The sequence below is a fragment of the Ochotona princeps genome, chromosome 1 (genome assembly GCF_030435755.1).
Source record: "Ochotona princeps isolate mOchPri1 chromosome 1, mOchPri1.hap1, whole genome shotgun sequence".
Classification (NCBI taxonomy): Eukaryota; Metazoa; Chordata; class Mammalia; order Lagomorpha; family Ochotonidae; genus Ochotona; species Ochotona princeps.
The window spans coordinates 50,960,842-50,983,900 of NC_080832.1; the positions used below are offsets into that span (position 1 = coordinate 50,960,842).

Genomic DNA, 23,059 nt, shown 5'->3' on the forward strand with positions numbered 1-23,059 from the left:
TGCAAGTATTATCAACACTGTGAGAGTAATTTTTCATTTATATGGCTATAATTGTATATATGAACGTAAAGGAATACTAAATAAATGTAGCCAGTATAAAATTATGTTATATATTCTGCGTTTTACTTTCAGTTAAGAGAGGTGACTCTTAGATTTATTCGCTACCGTCAAATGTTAATATTTTACTGATTTTCTGGACTTTTGATGTTGAACCACAGATTACATATAGGAAGAAAACAAAAGACGTGATATAATGAAAGTAGAAGAAAACTAAGAACAAAGCAACAGTAAATCTAGACTGCGACAGTTTGTCTGTACTGTAATACAAACTAGACACTTGCTCTTAAAAGGCAAGGCTTATTAATGAAAAGTTTAGATTTTTTTAAAGCAAGTATTTTTTTTTTTTACTTTCATCCTTACAGTAAAGTGCATAATGTTTATATTACAGCTCAAATTGGTGGAAACCCGGGTTTACAGGCCATATGGGAGGATGAAAAGCAGCGTCGAAGAAACAGAAATGAAGCTTCTCAAATTAGCCAACCTGAATCACAAGGTATAGATATGTTATTCTGCTGAGTTTTTAAAATTAAACATTTTAATGGAACAGGTTAGCCATTAGTTCCTCCTTTGACATTTGAGTTTACTTTTCAGAATACCTTTCAGTTTTCTATGTATTGTTTCTATTATGATTGCTGTATAACCAGATAATTATTTACCTTTATAATCTCCAAAGTGACATTGTCTGTCTCTTCCCCATGAAGAAATTGACATCTTCACCATCCTTGATTTTCCATAACTCATTATCTTATCCTACGTTTTTGTTCCTTTTCAATCTTCTAATATGTTATAGAACTGTTTCCTAATGAGATAGAGAAAACTTGCAAAAAATGAATGAATTTCAACTTCGAAATACGGCTTAGTTAATTAAGCTTTAAAAAGTAATCCTTGACATAAGACTGCTAAATTGTTTCTAGATTTGTCACATAAATGCTAATTTTGATAATTGTGGACAGCTTGGAAGAAAATGTTTTATTCTTATGCACTGCTGCGTTCATGCAGAATTTGAAGGGATTTAAAATACCATATATACTATAAAAATAATTATTAAACAAGGTAAAAGATATGTGACCAGTGCCATCAACAAAATAATTTTCGACCCTTAGGGCCAGCATCCCATATGGGCACTGGTTCTAATTCCAGCTACTTTTCTTCCGAAGAAGATTGAAGGATGGCCCAAATCCTAGGGACTCCGTACCTGTGTGGGAGATGCAGAAGAGGCTCCTGGCTCTTGGCTTCAGATCAGTTCAGCTATGGCCATTGTAGACATTTGGGGAGTGAACCAGCAAATGCAAGGCCTTCTCTATCTCTTCTCTCTCTGAATTTGCCTTTCGAATACAACTAAATACCTGAAAAAAAAAAAAAAAAAGATTAGGGCTAGCATTGTGGCATAGCAAATTAAATTGCTGCCTGTAACACTAGCATCCTTTTGGACCCCAGTTCATGTTCCAGCTGCTCTGCTTCTGACCCAACATCCTGCTAATGGCCTGGAAAAGCAGGAAAGGATGACCCAGGTGCTTGGGCCTGTGTATACACTTGAGAGACTTGAATAAAGATACTGGTTCCTGGATTTGTCGTGGCCCATTCCCAGCTATTGAGGCTATTTTAGGAGTAAGGACTAAACCAGCAGATGGAAGATGTCTCTCTTTCTCCATCTAGCTCTATCTTTCAAATAAATAAGTCTTTAGAAAAGGTGAGAGATTCGAAGACATAATATAAAGATCTATTTTAAATGCACTAATAAGCTTATATGGAATCCAAATAAAATTTTAAAATTTTACTAAATAACTAATATAAAAATGTTTTTATGTATCTAAACAAGGGAAAGATATTTAGTTTCAATGTATATGAAACATATGTAGGTTGAAAACATTTTAAATTTAGACTTTAATTGTAGAACTTGAACTGATTTTTTTAAGTCCTTGGATTTTGTAATTTTTTTTTTAAACTATTATTATCGTTATCATCATCATCATTTTGTGATACAGTTCCATAGGCCCCTGGGATTTCCCTTATTCCCTCCCCAATTCCAACCTCCACACTGAGTTCCCCTATATCATTACTCAAGCATAGTTCTTCATACACAGTCATATGTCCATTATTGTGGGCACGGGCAATGGCAGAGAGTCCAGCATCCTTATTGTCATTATAATAAATAGTTTCATTGGGAGTCCATCTTTGATTTGGAAGTAGAGATGCATTCTGCATTGTATCCTCACATCTGGCTGGATATGTTAGTCTGCATTATACAGTTACTGTACATCCCCTTAAATGGAAAGCCACAATACAAATTCAACAATAGGAAGAAAAATAGAAATTGACAATGCCATGAAGTTAAATAACATGTTACTAGATATGACAGTCTTCATTACACAACTAATGTACATCCCCTTAAATGAAAAGCCACAAAACAAAATCAGCAACAGAAAAAAGAAATTAGCAACACCGTGAAGTTAAACAACATGCTACTGAATGACTAATGTGTCGTTGAAGAAATGTAAAAGAAAATCAAGAACCTTCTTGAAGAAAATGATGCCACTGCATGATCTACGAGTCATTGAATAATTTAATTAAATTACAAGAAACTGTTTTGAAGAGATGAAACTAACAACAGAAAAATCAAAATCTATGAGATAGTTTCCACTGATTTTTGTTGGTGAAATGTGTCTCCTGTAGGAAACAAATAGATGGGTTTTGTTTTTTAATCCTGTCTACTAATCTATGACGTTTGATTGAGCTTCCGCCATTTATGTTCAGGGTTAATATGCATGGGTAGTAATTTGGTCCTGTCGTTTTAGCAATGATTATTCATTGATTTAGTCTTCTGTGGGATGTTCTTCCCATTTGCTTTTGGTTTTGGTAGGTGCTATTCCTCTTCTGTGTCAAGAGAACACTTTAAGTATTTGTAGGGCAGGTTTGAAAGAGGCAAATTCTTTTAACTTTTCTTGACTGTGGAAGAATTTTATTTCATTTTCAAAGATGAAAGAAAGCTTTGCTGGATATGTTATCCAAGGCCGACAATTTTTTTCTTTTAGAATCTGGAATATGTTGCTCCATTTTCTTCTGACTTGTAAAGTTTCCAGGGAGAGGTCTCCTGTGAGTTTAATTAGCACTCCTTTATATGTCAGTTGATTTTTTTCACATGCACATTTAAGGATCTTTTCCTTATGTTCAATTGAAGAGAGCTTGATAATCACGTGTGGTGGTGAAGAGCACTTTTGATCAACCCTTTTGGGAGTTCTGTGTTCTTCCTGGATATTGTTTCCCAATTCTTTCTCCAGATTAGGGAAATTTTCCCTTATTATTTCATTGAATGCACCTTTAATCCCACTTTCTCTTTCTGCACCTTCTAGGACTCCCATAACTCTTATATTTGGCCTCTTAATAGTGCCTTTCAATTCTTGAATACTTTTTTTGGCCTGATCCAGCTTTTTGTTTACTTCTCCCTGCTGACAGGAAATATCTTCCAATTCTGAGATTCTTTCTTCTGCTTGCTTCATTCTGTTTTGGAGACTCTCCACTGTCCTTTTAATTTGCTTCACTGTATTCTTCATTTCTGATATATCAGCTTTCATTTGATTCATTTCCAGTGTGACATATTCCTTTAATTCCTTGAATGCCTGTTTTATGTGCTTCTCATTGTTGATTAGAAACTTTTATAACAAGTGTTTTTAATTCTGTATCTCCCATTTTCTTCATGTATTCCTCAGTTAACTCTGAGGTTGGCATAGGGTTTTGCCCCTTTGCAGGGGAGTCTTAAGTAATATTCATTTTGCCTTCGTCTCTTCTTTTGCTCTTGGTCATTGCACTTCTGGTTAGCAGAGACTTCTCCTTGGGGCAGGTTTCTAAGCTCTGTCACCCACAGGTTTGCAGTTCGATTTTACTTATTGAAGTTGGTGTATGGCTCTTTGTTTACAGCCAATCATGTCACAACCTCCAGCAAGTTCCAGGTCTGGGTTCTTAGATTTCCACTGTGGTCTCTACAGCCCCAGCTCCTGGCTCACCACTCTCCACCTCCTGTGATTCCGTGCTGAGGCTGCACTGTTGTCTCTACAACCTTTCTCCCACTTCCTGGATTTTGTAATTTTGATAATAGTAATTTATTTTGATTCTGTAATAGAACTACGAATTAGATGGTTTGTGTATGTCAAGAGCAAGATAGGAATGTGCTACCATTTTTAAAGTTAATATAGAAGAAAGCAAAATATTTCATGCATTTGCTGGATATGTATATACATTTATGTATACTTAAAACATTGCTTTGAATTTTTTTTCTAAGATTGCAGGTTTGTGCCAGCATCAGAAAATGAAAAAAAATTTCAGAAGAGACTTCAGGAAATCCTCAAACAGAATGATTTCTCAGTGTAAGTTTTTATTTATTATAGCACCCAGAACTAATTTCACTGTATTTGTTATCCAGTTTGTTAAAAAACGTATGTTTTAATTAAGCAGAACATTGTCAGGATCTGTGGACTACAGTGATGGATCCCAGGAATTCTCCCCTGAGTTAACATTGCACTCAGAGGTTCTATCTCCTGAAATGCTTCATTGTACACCAGCCAATATGATAGACATCCATAAAGACACAGAGTCGAGCAAGGGTAAGGAGGTCTCTTTTCAAGACATCTGCGATATCATGGTAAACAAAATACCATAAGTGCCATCTGTGTATCTGTACTGAGATGTTAATATTTTGTTGAGTTTGCTCAGTTGTGTTTTCCTAAGAAATAAAAATGCATATGGCAAACCACTCTTTTCCATTCCTTTACCCTTCCTATGTTTGTAAAGGTAAGCACCACTCTGCATTAGTATAAACTGTTAGCATATGTGATTCTGAAATCCTTTATGTCTACAATATGTACTGCTGTTTTAGATTTTAAATTTTATTTAAATGGTATCCTACTTGGCATAAATTAACCAACTTTTTCATTCAACATTGAGTTTTTAAGTGTGTGGTTCAGTGGCTTATGCTAAATGTTGAGAGCTGCATAAACATTTCCATAGTCCAATTTTAGAACATTTTGGTCATTCTGAAGATCCTTTGCGTCCATTTATAATTATGCTTGCTGTCACCTCTAACACAAAGTAACCAGTATTCTATTTTCTTGCTCAATAGTTGTCTTTTCTAGATAAATGCAATAAATACACGAAGCTTGCAATATTTTGTGCCTGACTTCTCTCACTTAGCATAATACTTTCAAGATTTGTCAGTGTTGCTATATATATATCAGTGCCTCATTCTTTTTTGGTGCTGAGTAGTATTTCATTGTATGAATATACATTTTGTTAATCCAGTTATTGGTTGATGCATGTTTGATTTATTTTCACTTTGGACTGTTAACAATAATGCTGCTATAAACAGTAAAATATGAAATGTATAATAAGTATGAGAAAAATTTTAAAAGATTGGAAATAATAGCAAATTAAACCAATTTGAAAATAACCATTAAAAAGCTGCCTTCACTGAGAAAAAAAGAAATAATGTTGCTATGAATTTACGTGGATACAGGCATGTAAGTTCATTTCTCTTGAGTGAATACCTATGAGTGGAATTGGTAAGTCACTTGGTAAACATATTTGTTTCACATAAAGCTGGTTTTTTAAGTAATTGCAATTTTATTTTTTTTTGTTTGTTTTTTAAATTTATTTATTTTATTGGAAAGTCAGATATCCAGAGAGGAGGAGGAGAGACAGAAAGACCTTCTGTCCAATGATTCACTCCCCAAGTGGCTATGCCGATCCGAAGCCAGGATCCAGGAACCTCTTCCCGGGTCTCCCACGCGGGTGCAGGGTCCCAAGGCTTTGGGCCATCCTCGTCTGCTTTCCCAGGCCACAAGCAGGGAACTGGATGGGAAGTGGAGCTGCCGGGATTAGAACCGGCGCTCATATGGGATCTTGGCGCGTTCAGGGCGAGGACTTAACCATTATGCTATTGCACTGGGCCCAGTAATTGCAGTTTTTCATTTCCTCCAGCAATCTGATATTTTTTGGCTCTACATTCTCATTAGCATTTATTATTACTTTTTAATAACTCCTCTTGTTATTATATATAGAGATGGTATGACGATACCATCGCTAGATATTTGTTAATTTCTTTCCTTACTAAGGATTATTAAGCATTTTTTTAGGTAGACATGACTTTGCCGTTCATCCTTGCTTATTCTTTTTGGCTGCTGATTAGTGTTCCATTTTTTTAAATCAACTTACCCATTTTTCTACAATAATTAGATGTCTTTCACTCTGGGTGTTAGGCTGTGTATAGTGCCCTCCACTTAGGAAGCATCTATTGTAATTGAATTTCCATCATGCACTTAACCCTTACGTGACTGGTAAATAAGGGAATGGTGAAAATTTTACTCAGGAGTCATACTGTTTTAAATGTATTAATATGTATAAATTATTTTTTGTCACTCCAGTTCTTTAAATTGGCATTTGCTTATTTCGGACTGCATTTCTTGATAATTGAGCTGGAACTTCTTTAGTGGCTATTTGGATTTTTTTTTAGTAAGACTTGCTAATTCAGGTTCCTTGTGCATATTGAGTGACTAGTTTTTCTATCACCGATTTGAGAAAGTTCTTCATAGTTTATAGATATTTAGCCTTTACTAGTTAAAATTCCTATAGAGAAATTTTCTCCTACTCTAGGCTTACCTCTTAGAAGTCTTTAAAAAGTGTTTCACTTCTTTTTTTTTTAAATTTGTTTTTATTTTTAATGCTTGTGTATCTTTAGCAGAAATATGGAGTTATCAGTATTTTCCTTTGACTTTCTAGATAGTTTATGAGGCTATACCTACTGTCATGAAAGTTTTCTCTGAAATATTCATGCTGAGACTTATTATATGTACTTCTAATTTGATTTTTCACATGTATTTCAGTTTGTTGTGAATAGCATTAATGGAAATCTTACTATATTTTTTCTGACTTTAAAGGAATGCTTTCTATCTTGGATCTTGGTCAACATACTTTAATAAAGTTAATATCCCTTCTAATTTATTATTTTTTCTAAGAAATTATTGTTTTTAAGTCATCAGTGAATGACTGAAATTTTCATGGTGTTCTTTTCTATGTTTATTGAGGTAAACAGCTTTTCTTTTTCACTTGGTTAATGTGATAGGTCATATTAAAATGATTTTTGTGGGATGAACATTTGACACAGTAATTAAATTGCTGAATAGAGTGCCTGTATCATAGTGCCTGGATTTGAGTATTTGCTGCACTTCTGATCTAGTTTCCTGCTAATGTACACCATGGGAAGCAGTAGATGAGGTTTACGTGCCTGACGCCCTCCCAGTATGGGAGATTCCAATAGAGTTCTGGGCTTTTTCCTGGCCATTAAGGGAAAGAGTAGAAGGAATGTTGGTTAATTCATTCACTTTCCCTCTTCTCCATCTTTTTCCTCCCTCTTGGTCCCTCTCTTTTGTCATGCTTTTCAAGTAAAGGAAAATAAATAAAACTTGACCCAAGGAAAACTGTGTTTTAGTTAACTTTCATAATAATTGCCTGTCATTTTTTGGTAATATAGTCTTTCCTGCATTACAGTGTGCTGTTTTCTCTTTCTCTTTGGATGGATTATGAAATTATTAGATCTTTGTTCTTAAAATTATTTAATCCCCCTGTGCCTTAGTTCTTCTTTTAAGATTATTTGCTGAAAGAGGACTATTATATATGACAGTAAAATGTTTCTGAGAATTAAAATTGGTATAAAAATAAATTTTTTATTTTCAAATCAAAATGAAGAGTTTTTTTTTTACTGAATTAATAATTGCCCTCTTCTTTCCCAGAGTATTGCAGTAACTACATGCACTAAACAGAATTTAAAGTGCAGATTTTAATTCCTTGGTAGTCCACAGTTGCCAAGGGATTTTTGTTTGGTTTGCTTTTGTGTTAATCCATGTGACTGGATGAATATTCTATGGCTTTTATGTTTTATTACATTTTATATAATAACTTACTAATGCCTCTAGGATTACATTGTAATGCTTCTCAGTGTACACAAACAGTAAATGACAAATTTTATACATAGATCATTGCTTTGATATTTTTCTGTTCTTTGTCATCTTAAGGTCACACTAGACACAAAGTGGAAGAAGCTCTTATTAATGAAGAAGCAATTTTGAATCTCATTGAACATAGTCAGACTTTTCAGCCATTGACCCAAAGACTGAATGAATCACCAGTTTTCAGTAAGTAACAATGCTATCTAAATATTCATTATTTTGAATCAAAATTATATTGTTTGTTTAGGAGAATATTTTCTTTGATTTGAAGAGATTAAATGTTGGATATTTAGCACCACATACTGTTAGTAAGGATTGTATTAAATCAAGTGTTTTTGTTTTCCATATCATTTTATAAATAAATTTGAGAAAGAAATAATTTTTTAAACTTTGAGGGTAAAACCATTGTTATATTGTGTTAGGGTAGTAAAAGCACTTATTTTGAGTTAACATTCTCCAAAGTTAAGTGCATTTAAAAATACCATGTTTGGGATGTTTCTTGCTTAGTATCAGAAATTTCACAGGACAGTTCCTTTCAAGCTGTTAATTTTTGACTAGCATAGCACACAAGTAGTTATTTGTAATTGCTTTTGCATCACATGAAATGTGTTTTCATTAACATCATGAAGTATTTACAATATTTCTGATAATTTAATCTTAACCTTCTGACATACTTTACAGAAACTTGTTTAAAATTTCATTGCATAAAGTGAGACATCATTAAACTTTATGCCTCTTATCTTGCTTAGTATAGTGATTTTATGTTTCCTTCTTCCTTTTGAAATTTTTTTAGCATCAAATGTGATTTCAACTTCATATAATGTCCTTTCTTTGCTGATAAAATTTTTACCTGGAAGAAACATAGGTTGACTGGACAATACCAAAATTATTGGACACACTGATATATAGGCACACATGCAGGGAAAAGTTATACTGAGATCACATTAAAAGGTTAACTTGATATTTATAGTGTGAACTGTTTTATTGTGCCATTTAAATAAATAAGAAAAGATTTTAGGAGAAATTAAAGAATTGGAAATGGGATAGTGAAAGATATATTTCTATGTAATTTACTAATACTAATATTTCTAAGAAAGTGGAAAAGCACATTGCTTTTCTAGATTTAAGAAGCTAATCATTTAAAAATGTAAGTTAAACTCACATTTTGAATTTGGTTATTGTTTAAAACCCTTATCTATACTCAACAATGATGTTTCTACTTACTACTTACTGAATTCTTTATTTAGCGGAGGATTAAGCTGGTAATTATAAGGTAGACTGAAGGTATGTCATTGCAAAAATTACAAGAATAAAGCAGAAGGTAGAGTGGGAGCTGGGGCGGGAAGGGACAAGGGATGGTATGATGGGAAGTATCATTGTTTTCTTCAGACTGTAAATATGAAATACATAAAATTTTTCCCTTTTTATACATTTTAAAAAGAAATGAATCATTGCTGATATTATTTTCAGAAGTATTTCCATTTTTGTGTTACATTTGATAGCATAATTTGACAATACCAACAAAGAATACCTTAAACTTAATGTTTTTTATATGGAGAAGTTTTTCCCCATTGTATGGAAAAAGCATATATAACAGACTAGAACAAACTTCCATCTTTTTGGCCTTTTTTGTTTTTTAATAGCAGCTTTATTGAAATATAATTCACATACCATGAAATTCACCATTTAAAATGCATTTTGCATCAGGTTTTAGCATTCATTTTTACAAAAAGATTTTTTTTTTTTTTTTTTTTTTTGGAAAGTCAGATGAACAGAGAGGAGAAGGAGAGACAGATAGGAAGATCCATCTGCTGATTTACTCCCCAAGTGGCCACAACAGCCATAGCTGAGCTGATCCAAAGCCAGTAGCCCAGAGCCTCTTCCACGTCTCCCACATGGATGCAGGGTCCCAAGGCTTGGGCTGTCCTCGACTGCTTTCCCAGGCCACAAGCAGGAGAGCTGGATGAGAAGCGGGACTGCCGGGACATGAACTGGCACTGATAGGAGATTCCCGTATGTGCAAGTTGAGGACCTTGGAAAGGCCTCTGGGTTACCACACTGGTACCGGCCCTTTAGCATTCGTTATTTGTGCAGTTGTTACCACTAATTCCAGAACATTTTCTTTCTTTTTAAAATTTGATATTTATTTGAGATGTAGAGAGAGAGAGTGCATGCTCCTAGCTGCTAATTAACCCCCAGAGTGCCCTGGTGGCTAGGACCAATGTTGGGAGCAGCTAGTCAGGAACAATATCGAAGCCACGTGGTACCTAGGCTATCACTGCTGCTTCCCAGGGTCTAAGTTAGCAGGAAACTAAGGTAAAGAGCAGAGCCAAGCATGGACTAGCACTGTGACAGAGGAAAGGGGTGTCCCAATTGCTAGTGCAAACTCCTACCCTAAGCATTTTTATTGCCCATAGAAAACACTAGTACCCAGTAACAGTCATTCTCCATTCTGCTACCCTGCACCTGGCAGCTGCAGATCTATTTTCTCTTTTGCTGAATATCATTTAATATCTTTTCACATCCTTGCAGCCCTTGATATTATCTGTCTTTTTCATTAGCAGTCCTAGAATATGAGAAGTCGTTTTCTTTTTTTTTTTTAAAGATTTATTTATTTTATTACAAAGTCAGATATATAGAGAGGAGGAGAGACAGAGAAGAAGATCTTCCGTCTGATGATTCACTCCCCAAGTGAGCCGCAACGGCGGTGCGTGCCGATCTGAAGCTGGGAACCAGGAACCTCTTCCGGGTTTCCCACACGGGTGCAGGGTCCCAAAGCATTGGGCCGTCCTCAACTGCTTTCCTAGGCTGCAAGCAGGGAGCTGGATGGGAAGTGGAGCAGCCAGGATTAGAACCGGCGCCCATATGGGATCCCTGTGCGTTCAAGGCCAGGACTTTAGCCGCTAGGCCACGGTGCCAGGCCCTGAGAAGTCGTTTTCTAAGTAATGCCATTAACCACTTTGATAGTAATAAGTTAACCATTTTTCAAATGCCAATTTCCTTTGATTGTTCTGAAATGAGGAATAGAAGTACATAATTCCTAAGGTACGTTTTTAGCATTAATTCATAGATTTATTGTTAAGTTTTATGCTTATTTTTTAACTTAAACACTTGTGTCCAAGTTTAGTTTTGTGTTCCTCGCTTAACTGTAACAAGTGCTTTGGGCCACCTGTTAAAATCAGTATTTCTGAACCCTGTCCCAGAAATTATGATTCAGTGAATGTGAGGTCACCTCCCAGAGCCTTCTTTCCAATGCAGTCACTACAGTATTGTAAAGCAGATAATACAAGGATCTCGTTTTGATGTGAAAACCATACCAACTGTATTTCTTTTTTATCTGTGCTGGCATCTGATTTGTTATTGTATAATGGATCTTAATTACTGGGTTATTTAGAAAATTTAAGATATTTGTTGGCGATTCCCTTATTTGTTTTATAGTGGGCAGTAGTCCTGATGAATCATTGGTACATCTTCTTGCTGGTTTGGAAAGTGATGGATATCAGGCAGAGAGAAATGCAATGTCATCTCCATGTTGCTCCTTTGGAAACAATAAAAACCTCCAAAATAGTGATGATGAAGAAAATGAGCCACAGATTGAAAAAGAAGAAATGGAGCTTAGTTTGGTGATGTCCCAGAGATGGGACAGCAATATTGAAGAACATTGTGCCAAAAAGAGGTATTTTTTGTCGTCATTATTCTCTAAGTGCTGTTAATCATAATACAAAATTCCTTAAGAGTTACACTGATTTATTTAAAACGTTTAAGCACTGGTTTGTTTTTCAGGTAGTATGCTCATACTTCATATTCCACGGGAAGTAAAATTTGGCTGTAATTAAATGAACTTTGTAACTCTGTTTGCAGATACAATGTTAGCATGTATGAGTGATAAATATGGCAGAATCAAAGTATTGCCTTACCACAAAAGTTAGAAAGAGTGCCCTCTGAGAGCTAACCTGTTACAGAATCAGGTTGAAGGTGAAGAATGGTTTCCATGTGTGATTAGGTTGAAAGAGTTAAATAAATTAAAGTGAATAAGTAAGCTCAAATGCAATCGCTGGTACTCTGGTTGACTTGTTTCTCAGTGTAAATGAGTAAGACATGGTTTTCTAAATCACTCTCTGTAAGCTTGATTGGTTTGAGTTTGTTGCTGAGTTGTGTGTTCTGTGTATAAGGAAGATTAAGCCTCTGAGTGTAAAATCCTGGATGTTCTTTCGCTTTAAACCTTTGTGTAGACTACAGTGAAACTTCTAGAGTCTCTATTTGAAATCATCTACCCCAGCCAAATCCATTACTGAAATCAAGTAAACTCATTTATTTATAAAATAAAATTTTCTACTTAATAAGTCAAGATATAGAAATTTCTATAAAACTCTGTAACATAGACTCTATAAAAATAAGCACTGTCTTAACCTTGATTCAGTTTATTCCTGTGTTAATTGACTGGACCAATTCTGTGGACGTCATGCCAAGCTTAACATTTCATAAACAGGCTTCAGTAAAAGGGTTATAATAGAGACATAAAATGGAATCAATTAATTCTACTCTGGATATTGGACGCTATATTTTGCCCTGAGTACCATAGTTTTAGAATACCAAGGATGTAAAGGTAAAACACTGTAAACACTGTTACTTCTGAAAACATTTAAACAGGCAATGTTTGGTCTAATTAAAAATGAATTATGGTACAAGTGATAAATATCTTAATACATTCCAAAGGTTACCTTGTGGAAAACGGAGTAGACTAGCTCCATATGGCTAAAGAAATCAAAGACAGGAAGAATGTGGAAGTTGGATATAGAATTTTGTGTAATATAGGAAGATAAGTATTAGCAATCAGAGCTGGTAATGGAAAGATTACAAGCCAGTTATATAGAGAAGTGAAAGCAGATCTGTTAAAAATGAGGCTTTCTCCCTGGCAGGATACCATGCTACACAGCTCTCTTTCATAGCAGTGGGCATCTAGGTCCACCTAAGTGGGAGCTATCACCCCACGGAAGGGTCAAAGGATGAGGACATGATTTCACCCTGCCCCCTGTGTCCCTGGAACTGTCTTTGGTTGTGAGCTAAAAGCTTACAAAGATTATCACTTTAAAGTGCACAGTGAAGAAAATGAGCACCAGTTATCTTTAAGAACAGCCATTTGAGTGACTGTGCAAGGGTAGAATTGGACATTATTAAAGAGGAGATCATCAATTATAAAGGCAGTCCAGTTAAACTAGCTCTGGTAACTTGGAAAAATGTCTGTACAGCCAATGGTTTCTCTCTAGAGCTTTGAAATAACACTACCTATGGTCTTAAGTTTCAAGTGTATCTCAAGGCCTGTGCGTATTAGAGGACAGCGCTTAGCTGTGGAGGAAGATGCAGAGTCAGAAGGTGAAGAGGAGGGGGACAGGAGACAATGATAAGTGTTTCTAGAAAGTGATTTGTACCTGGAGGTGGCAACAGGATACCCCAGAAAAACAGTAAGTAAACCTTGCTGCTGATGAAGATGATGGAAGAAGAGGATGGTTTTCGTGATGAGGGAATTGAAGAAAAACTCAAAGGGGAAATCTACACAAGATACCACTGCCAAAAATTCGCAGAAATAAAACTGGAATTGTGAAGACTCAATGCCAAATCAAAAGTTCAAGAAGCCCTCAAAAAATTCCTAAAAAACCAGAATGACCTAATCCTGTGGAGCACATTACAAACAATGTAAGCAAGTATAGAAAAACATGTTTTTCTTCCCAAAAGTAGAAGAAGAATTCATCAGTTATGTGGAGAATTACCTCTGGTGACTGCCAGGAGGCTGTTCAAGATCTTTGACAGAATCTGGTGCTACACAATAGCAGATTAAACCTCTGCCTGTGGTGTCAGCATCCTATGTAGGCACCATTGGAGTCTTAGCTCTACCCTTTCCAGTCCAGCTCCTTGATGATGGCCTGGGAAAACAGCAGCAGATGACCCAACTCTTTGAACCACTGCTCCCAAATGGAAGACCAAGAGGAAGCTCCAGGGTCATGGCTTCACACTAGCCTGGCTCTAGCCATTGCGGCTGTTCCAGGAGTGAATCAGTGGATGGAAGACCTCTCTGTCTCTCTCTCCTTCTCTGTGACTGCCTTTCAAATAAGGATAAATTTTTAAAAAATTGGACAGTGAACAGAGTCTCCGAAAATGCATTAAATACTTTGTTAAAATTGTATGTCTTGGGCCTGGCGCAGTAGCCTAGCAACCGAAGTTCTCACCTTTTATGCGCTAGCATCCCATATGGGCACTGGTTCTAATATCATATTTCATTCTGTAACGGTTGATACCTAGCTGTCCTTTTAATAATGCAACATGTTTAAGAAATGTTGTCAAGGTTCTATTCCCAAGAATGTGTTGTCCAAAAGTTCCTGTTTAGTTTTTAAAGATGTAACTCCACTCTTTGCTTGGTTTTAAATATGTGTGGAATATTATGTGAGGGCACAGTAATATCAGTGATGAAACATGGAAATGGTAGGGAGACAAATAAGCACAGTCTCCTAATAAAGATTAACAAAAAAGGAGCCTTTCCTTCAGAAAGTTGGACTACATGACCTTCAGTGTCTCTTTCATATCCTAATTCAGAAATTTAATGTAAAACAAGATTTGAAAGATTTAAAGGGAACTGTCTTATGCATAATAGATACTATTTTTAAATTTTTGAGCCAGAGAAAGAAACAACTTGAGTGTGGATAGGAAAGTTGCCTGTCTAGATAAAAGAGAACGTATCTGTTAGGTTAGTATCAGATACGAGACTTTTAAAAGAGGCTACATAGATTTCACAGGCCATGTAGATATCTCAGTAACCTTGTGTTGTAGCCCCTGCCAGAATGCCTCCGTGCCTTTAACCTAGCTCTGTCTGATACTTGTCATTTTCTTCCCAACCGTAACCTGAATGTTGTGTCCCATTTCTTCTGAATGTGCATTCCTTTTTTTTCCTAAAGATTTATTTACATATTTATTTATTGGAAAGGCAGATGTACAGAGAGAAGGAGCTAGGAAGATCTTCTGTCTACTGGTTCACTCCCAAAGTGGCCACAACTGGAACTGAGCCAGTGTCAAACCAGGAGGCAGGAGCTTCTTCTGGGTCTCCTTCAGGGTGCAGAGTCCCAAGGCGTTGGGCCATCCTCTTCTGCTTTTCCAGGCCACAGGCAGGGAGTTGGAAGGGAAGCAGCGCAGTAGTCAGGACATGAACTGACCTCCATAGGGGATCCTGGCAGATGTGAGGTGAGGATTTAGCTACTAGGCTATTGCACCAGGCCCTGAATGTACTTTTTTTTTCAAATTCAACATATAACATATTTTCAGAGGCTTTAAAAAAAAGTTGGAATGCTGCCTTTCTAGATATCATCGTATTTGTATATCTGAGGGTAAGATGAAGCAGAGCATGTACAAGGACAAATATGATTAGATCTGGTAACCGCACGTATTATAGAGCAGTGATTACCGAAGTTAAGCTGTTTACTAGCGCATATGAAAGTGACTGTATTTATAATAACTGCTTATAGGTACCATAATAGAATATTTTAATAACGTGAAATAAATCTTGTTGAGGTTACAAGGTTTACATTTTTTGTTTTACTATTATAGAATTAAATTACATCCCAAATGCTGTGTTTTTAATGCTGTTGCTCACCAGTGACTCTTGCTGTTCTCCAGATCGCTGTGCAGAAATGCCCACAAAAGTTCAACTGAAGACGACGATTCCTCTTCTGAAGAAGAAATGGAATGGAGTGATAACAGCGTGCTTCTGGCCGGTCTTTCTATACCTCAGCTAGATGGAACTGCAGATGAAAACAGTGGTAAGTAAATAAGACTACTGTGCACATTTGGTTATTTCAGAACAAAGAATGTGGGGTTTTTTTAAAGATTTATTTATTATTTTTATTGCAAAGTCAGTTATACAGAGAGGAGGAGAGACAGAGGGGAAGAACTTCTATCTGTTGATTCACTCCTCACATGACCACAATGGCCAGTGCTGTGCTGATCCGAAGCCAGGATCCAGGAACCTCTTCCGGGTCTCCCACGCAGGTGCACGGTCCCAAAGCTTTGGACAGTCCTCAGCTGCTTTCCGAGGCCACAAGCAGGGAGCTGGATGGGAAGTGGAGCTGCCGGGATTAAAACTGATGCCCATATGGGATCCTAGCGTTTTCAAGGAGAGGACTTTAGCCACTAGGCCACCACACCAGGCCCCAAGAATATGTTTTAGTTTGAAACTGCAATCATACTGCTATGTAAGAGTTTATATCAAGACTGATATGTTTTCTGTACTATTGTTTCTTTTGAATCAGTGTGCAAATCTAATACCTTTTCACTTATAAAAAGATGTAACAATCACAAATTTGAAGCTTCATAAATGTCAGTTTATCATGTTAGTATTCAAATAACACAAGAAACAGAAATAATGCTGTTTTTTTGGAATGCACATTATGTTGTAAAATATTTTAAAATGACAGTATTTCCCCTAATTATTTCAAAAAGCACTTAGCATAATGTATTTATGGTTAAAAGCATGTGTTCAGGATCTAGCATTGCAATAGAGCAGGTAAAGCTACCGCATGTGGCACAAGCATCCCACATTGGTGCTTGTTTGATTTCTGGCTATTCTACTTGCAACCCAGTTCCCTAGTAAAGCACTGGGGAAAAGCAGCAGAAGATAGTCCAAGTGCTTGGACCCTGCCAACTTTATAGGAGACCTGGAGGAAGCTCCTGGCTTCTCTCTGGCCCAACACTGGCCGTTTCAGCTGTGTGGGTAGTGAACCAGTGGATGGACTATCTGTCTCTTGCTCTCACTCTTGCTGTGTCTCCTTCTCTCTCTGTCACCCTGAATTCCAAATAAATAAATCTTTTCAAAAGATTTTTAAAAAGCACATGTGTTTAAAATAATTGTTAATATAATTTGATACTTCAGATGGAGTAATGTCGATTATAGATTGACCTTTTTTTGAGATAAATTTTAAGCACACAAGCCTAACTTCGCATAATTTCTTTCATCCTGTGGAGTGTTTTAAAAATTAAAAGAGTAGGGCCCGGCAGCGTGGCCTAGAGGCTGAAGTCCTTGCCTTGAACGCCCCGGGATCCCATATGGGTGCTGGTTCTAATCCTGGCAGCTCCACTTCCCATCCAGCTCCCTGCTTGTGGCCTGGGAAAGCAGTTGAGGACAGCCCAAAACCTTAGGACCCTGCATCCGCGTGGGAGACCTGGAAGAGGTTCCTGGATCCTGGCTTCGGGTCAGCGTCGCACCTGCCGTTGCAGCTCACTTGGGGAGTGAATCATCAGACAGAAGATCTTCCTCTCTGTCTCTCCTCCTCTCTGTATATCCGACTTTGTAATGAAAATAAATAAATCTTAAAAAAAAATTAAAAGAGTAGGAATGAAATAACTTCTTTTTCTCCCATTCCAGACAATCCGTTGAACAATGAAAATTCTAGAACCCACTCTTCTGTGATTGCAACAAGCAAGCTATCAATAAAGCCCTCCATCTTTCACAAAGATGCTGCTACATTAGAGCCTCCATCTTCTGCTAAGATTACCTTTCAGTGTAAACACACAAGTGCTCTTTCTTCTCATGTTTTGAACAAGGAAGACTTAATTGAAGACCTTTCGCAGCCAAACAGCACAGAAAAGGTTCTAGATAGTTCAGTCACTTCTTTTGCAAATGAAAGCACTTACTCTATGAAATACCCTGGATCTTTAAGCAGTATCCATTCAGAAAATTCTCATAAAGAGAATAAGAAAGATGTTCTCCCAGTATCTTCCTGTGAAAGTAGTATTTTTGATTATGAAGAGGATATTCCGTCTGTTACAAGACAAGCACCAAGTAGAAAGTATACAAACATTAGAAAGATTGAAAAGGACACACCTTTTATGCATATGAATCGTCACACTAGTGAGAATTCATTGGGAAAAAACTCCTTCAGCTTTTCTGACTTAAATCATTCAAAAAGTAAACTACCTGAAGGAAATGAAAAGGGAAACAACACAGCTCTGAATAATTTATTCCCTTCATCATTAACGGAAAATTGTGAACTGCTGTCATGTTCAGGAGAGAACAGGAATATAGTTCAGTCTCTTGATAGTATTGCTGATGAAAGTGGACTGAATAAACTTAAAATCAGATATGAAGAATTTCAAGAACATAAAACAGAAAAACCAACTCTCAGCCAGCAAGCGGCACATTATATGTTTTTCCCTAGTGTTGTTCTTTCTAATTGTCTCACTAGGCCACAGAAGCTGTCTCCTGTCACTTACAAACTACAACCTGGCAATAAACCATCTCGATTAAAACTGAATAAAAAGAAACTTACAGCTCATCAGAATTCTACCAAAGGTAATGAGACTGGAGCCTCAAAAGATAATTGTATACAAAGCAGTATACAAAATAGTCATTATCCTGAGAAGGACAATCTGTTGGCCAGTGATTTCATTAAAGCCACTCGTGGAGTTTTTGAAAATAAAACACCTGCAGATGGTTTTGTAGACTGTCATTTTGGAGATGGAACCTTAGAAACTGAGCAATCCTTTGGACTGTATGGAAATAAATACACACTTAGAGCCAAACGAAAAGTAAATTATGAAGCTGAAGATAGTGAGTCAAGTTTTACAACACAAAACTCCAAAATTAGCCTACCTCATCCCGTGGAAATGCGAGAAAGTTTAGATGGAGCTCTCAAATCTCGAAAACGAAGAAAAATGTCTAAAAAGCTTCCCCCTGTCATCATAAAGTATATTATCATTAATAGATTTAGAGGGAGGAAAAATATGCTTGTGAAGCTAGGGAAAATTGATTCTAAAGAAAAGCAGGTCATTTTAACAGAAGAAAAAATGGAACTATATAAAAAACTTGCACCTTTGAAGGATTTTTGGCCAAAAGTTCCTGACTCCCCTGCAACCAAATACCCCATTTATCCACTAACACCAAAGAAAAGTCATAGAAGAAAGTCAAAACATAAGTCTGCTAAGAAGAAAAATAGTAAACAACAAAGGACAAACAGTGAAAATATTAAAAGAACTTTGTCTTTCAGGAAGAAACGATCACATGCTATTCTGTCTCCTCCCTCTCCATCTTACCATGCTGAAACTGAGGACTGTGACTTGAACTATAGCGATGTTATGTCTAAACTAGGTTTTCTTTCTGAGAGAAGCACAAGTCCCATAAATTCTTCTCCACCTCGCTGCTGGTCTCCCACAGATCCAAGAGCTGAAGAAATCATGGCTGCTGCAGAAAAAGAAGCAATGCTTTTTAAGGGCCCTAATATATACAATAATAAGACAGTTCATTCTCGAATAGGAAAAAATAGTCGAGCAAGGGCACAGGTTAAGAAATCAAAAGCAAAGTTTGTTAATCCCTCTGTAGTTACTAAGAAAAGGAATAAACGAAATCAGACAAGCAAACTAGTAGATAATGGAAAAAAGAAACCAAGAGCAAGACAGAAACAAAAAACTAGTGAGAAAAGTACACCAAAAAAACACACAGCACTTAAGGATGAGAAAGTAAAATCGGAGTCTGGTGCTGATATTAAGTTTGTGCTGAAACATCAGAATGCAGCTGAGCTCACAAATAATCCTGGAGGCTCTCAACTGCTTTTTAAACAGAAAGATGTGTCATCAACAGGCTGTGCTATAGAGAATCCTCTTTCTGCTCCCCTACCCACTGGAATTAACACACAACAAAAGTTTCCTGGCTGCTTTTCTTCTTTTTTAGAAAGCAAGAAGGCTGTAGATACGCAAGCATTCTCCAGTTCACGAGATGATCTGCATTCGTCAGTTGTCTGTAGTTCTGTAGGATCTGGAATCTCAAGAGTTAATGCTCAGAGGTCTCTTAATCAGAGTGCTATGTTTACTCTAAAGGAATCAACTTTGATTCAAAAAAATATATTTGACCTTTCCAATCATTTGTCTCAGGTAGCGCAGAATACACAAGTATCTTCAGGTATGATGTCTCCAAAGACAGAAGAGAATGCAAATATACAAAAAAATTATCTGTCACCTATTGGAAAGTTAAGTGAATATCGCAATTCCCTAGAATCAAAGCTGGATCAAGGGTGTTCCCCTATTTTTTCCCATTGCAAAGACAGTCAGCAGCAGATTGTGTGCATGGCAGAACAATCAAAGCACAGTGAAACTTGTACTCTGGGAAATGCAACTTCAGAAGAAAGCCAAATGCCTAAGAACTGCTTTGTAACTGCGTTGAGAAGTCCAATCAAACAAATAGCATGGGAGCAGAAACAAAGAGGTTTTATTTTAGGTATGTCAAATTTTAAGGCTGAAAGAGTAAAACAGAGGTCATTGTCAGATGCAATTTCACAAACCAAAGCACTTTCTCGGTCCAAAAATCAAAATGTGTCAGCATCTTCAGCATTTGGTGAAGGACAGTCTGGACTGGCAGTTCTGAAAGAACTGTTACAAAAGAGACAGCAGAAAGCACAAAATTCAAATATGCAAGATCCATTGTCTAATAGACAGCAACCAAACAAAAATATTTCTAGTTCCTTAGAACACAACAAAGCAAATAAACAGACCCGAGCAGTAACATCTCCAAGAAAACCCCGAACTCCCAGAAGTACAAAACCTAAAGAGAAAACTTCCAAACTTCCAAGAGTAGATTCTTTAAACTTGCAGAACTCCAGCCAGGTGGATAACTCCCTCTCAGATGATAGTCCTGTCATTTTTTCAGATCCAGGTTTTGAGAGTTGTTATTCACTTGAAGATAGTTTGTCTCCTGAACATAATTATAATTTTGATATTAATACAATTGGTCAGGCAGGATTTTGTAGCTTTTATTCTGGAAGTCAGTTTGTCCCAGCTGATCAAAATTTGCCTCAGAAATTCCTAAGTGATGCTGTCCTGGATCTTTTTCCTGGGCAGACTATAGAAAAAAATGAGTTTTTGAGTCACGATAATCAGAAATGTGATGAAAACAAGCGTCAGTCAGATTCAGCCTCCTGGATTAGGTCTAGCACTTTAAGTCCTGAACTTTTTGAGAAATCATCCATGGATAGCAATGAAAATCTTCGCCACAGCCAGTGGAAAAATAGCTTTCACCCTCTGACAACTCGGTCCAATTCCATAATAGATTCTTTCTGTGTCCAGCAAGCAGAGGATTGTCTCAATGAAAAGTCCAGATTGAATAGAAGTTCCATAAGCAAAGAAGTGTTTCTTAGCCTCCCACAGCCAAGTAATTCAGACTGGGTTCAAGGTCATACCAGAAAAGAAATGGAACAATCTGTTGACTCAGTTAATGCCTCTCTTGCAACTATTCTCTCCTCCCCCGATGCTGAACTTGTGGATGCGGCCTCTGAAGATTTAGAATTGTATGTTTCAAGAAACACTATGTTGACACCAACTCCTGATAGTTCACCAAGGTCTACCAGCTCTCCTTTACAATCTAAAAATGGCAGTTTCACCCCTCGAACTGCTCACATTCTGAAACCACTCATGTCCCCTCCAAGTAGGGAAGAAATTGTGGCAACATTGTTGGATCATGACCTTTCAGAAACTGTTTACCAGGAGCCATTCTGCAGTAATCCTTCTGATGTACCGGAAAAACCCAAGTAAGGAGAACTTTTTTTTCCTTTAAGTCATTCTGAACAATTAATTGTAAATAATATAGAAAAACATTTGATGCTTTAATTGCAGGTAATACTATACTTATAAATATTGTGAAGACTGTTTATAATTACATGAATAGTAACTTGACTCTTGGGCGACTGCTATTAAGATGCTTGTGTCCCAGCTTGCAGTTCCAGGATTGGACATCTGGCTCCAGCTTACTGCTAATTCCAAACCTGGAGTCTAATGATGGCTTGTGATTAGATTCCTGCATCTGGGTTTGAATGCTGTCAGGGACTCTTGTGGTCATTTGGCGAGTGAACCAGCAGATGGAGAGCATTTTCTTAATCTCTGTGTCCCTCAAATAAATACACAGATTGCTAGGTTTTTTTTAACTAAAAATATTCACAAACTAACTGGATGATTGCATGTAGGGAAATATACTTAAGTTAATGACTTCTGAACTTGAATCTACTATATTTTTTTATTATAAATAATACATATTTATTAAAATTCAAATACAGAAATAAAAGCACAATATCCCACCCAGTATACAGACAGCCACATAAATCCCCTTCCCTCTAATCCCATTCCCCAGAGGTTATCACTGTGAACAAGTTAAAGTATATCCTTTGAAACATTTTCCTTTGTATATACAAGTATATATAAACACACATAAATGCACTTTTGCCTTTTACAAAAATGAAATCATGTAAATGTACATATTAATCTTCAATTTCTATCTTCATTCATTCAATATACAGAAAATTCACAACAAATCTGATTATGAGTCCTCTTGGGTTCGTTTTCCATTATATAAAATTCATATTCAAGCATCAATTACAAAACTCTTGATAATATACTTCCTGCCATCTTTGAGTCTCATCTCTAACCACTCCAGTATGAAAAGGCTGGAACATAAATTACCTTAAATTCTTCCTGAAACAAAGGCAGTACAATCAAACAAACAAACTAGGAACATACTCTGTCATTCCTAGATTTTGGCCTTTTCACTTTGTGTTACATTCTGCCTGGACTTTTCCATCTGGCAAGTCCCTAATTCTTCCAACAATCAGCTTAAAAATGATCTTTAGAAGACAAGACTTCCCAACTTTTTTCAAGACATAATCACTTCTCTGTTTACCCCTATACTTTATAGCTAGCTTCTTAATTGTACTTATCTCACAGTACTGCAGTAATTCATTTACATATTTTGAGTTACCTTTCCATCCAAAGAATCTGATGGAGTGTTTATCTTGGAGCAGGTGCTCAGTAATTTAACTGTTGAGGAACCAATGCTTTAGGAACATTTGAATCTGCTATATTTAAAGATTAGAGATACAAAGACTCACTGTGTCTTGATGAAAAATTGAGAGAATAGCATAATACCTTTTTTTCATAGTACGTTTTTTAAAAAAAAGATTTTATTTTTATTTTGAAAGGCAGAGTTG

The 23,059-nt window shown here is 36.5% G+C and overlaps 1 protein-coding gene and 1 pseudogene across 3 annotated transcripts in view; both read left to right on the plus strand.

Moving 5' to 3' along the window:
* REV3L (REV3 like, DNA directed polymerase zeta catalytic subunit) overlaps window positions 1-23,059 on the plus strand; it is a 156,807-nt gene that overhangs the window by 81,302 nt on the left and 52,446 nt on the right. For all 3 annotated transcript variants that reach the window (XR_009244479.1, XM_058658048.1, XM_058658107.1), the window contains 7 exons: window positions 449-553; window positions 4,337-4,421; window positions 4,510-4,658; window positions 8,121-8,240; window positions 11,493-11,730; window positions 15,717-15,859; window positions 17,461-21,610. Coding sequence is in view for 2 of the 3 variants with exons in the window: in XM_058658048.1 (XP_058514031.1) it covers window positions 449-553; window positions 4,337-4,421; window positions 4,510-4,658; window positions 8,121-8,240; window positions 11,493-11,730; window positions 15,717-15,859; window positions 17,461-21,610 (4,990 nt within the window). In the remaining variant the exon portion in view is untranslated. The remainder of the gene's footprint in view (window positions 1-448; window positions 554-4,336; window positions 4,422-4,509; window positions 4,659-8,120; window positions 8,241-11,492; window positions 11,731-15,716; window positions 15,860-17,460; window positions 21,611-23,059) is intronic.
* On the plus strand, window positions 13,069-14,121 carry LOC118758255 (nucleophosmin-like; annotated as a pseudogene).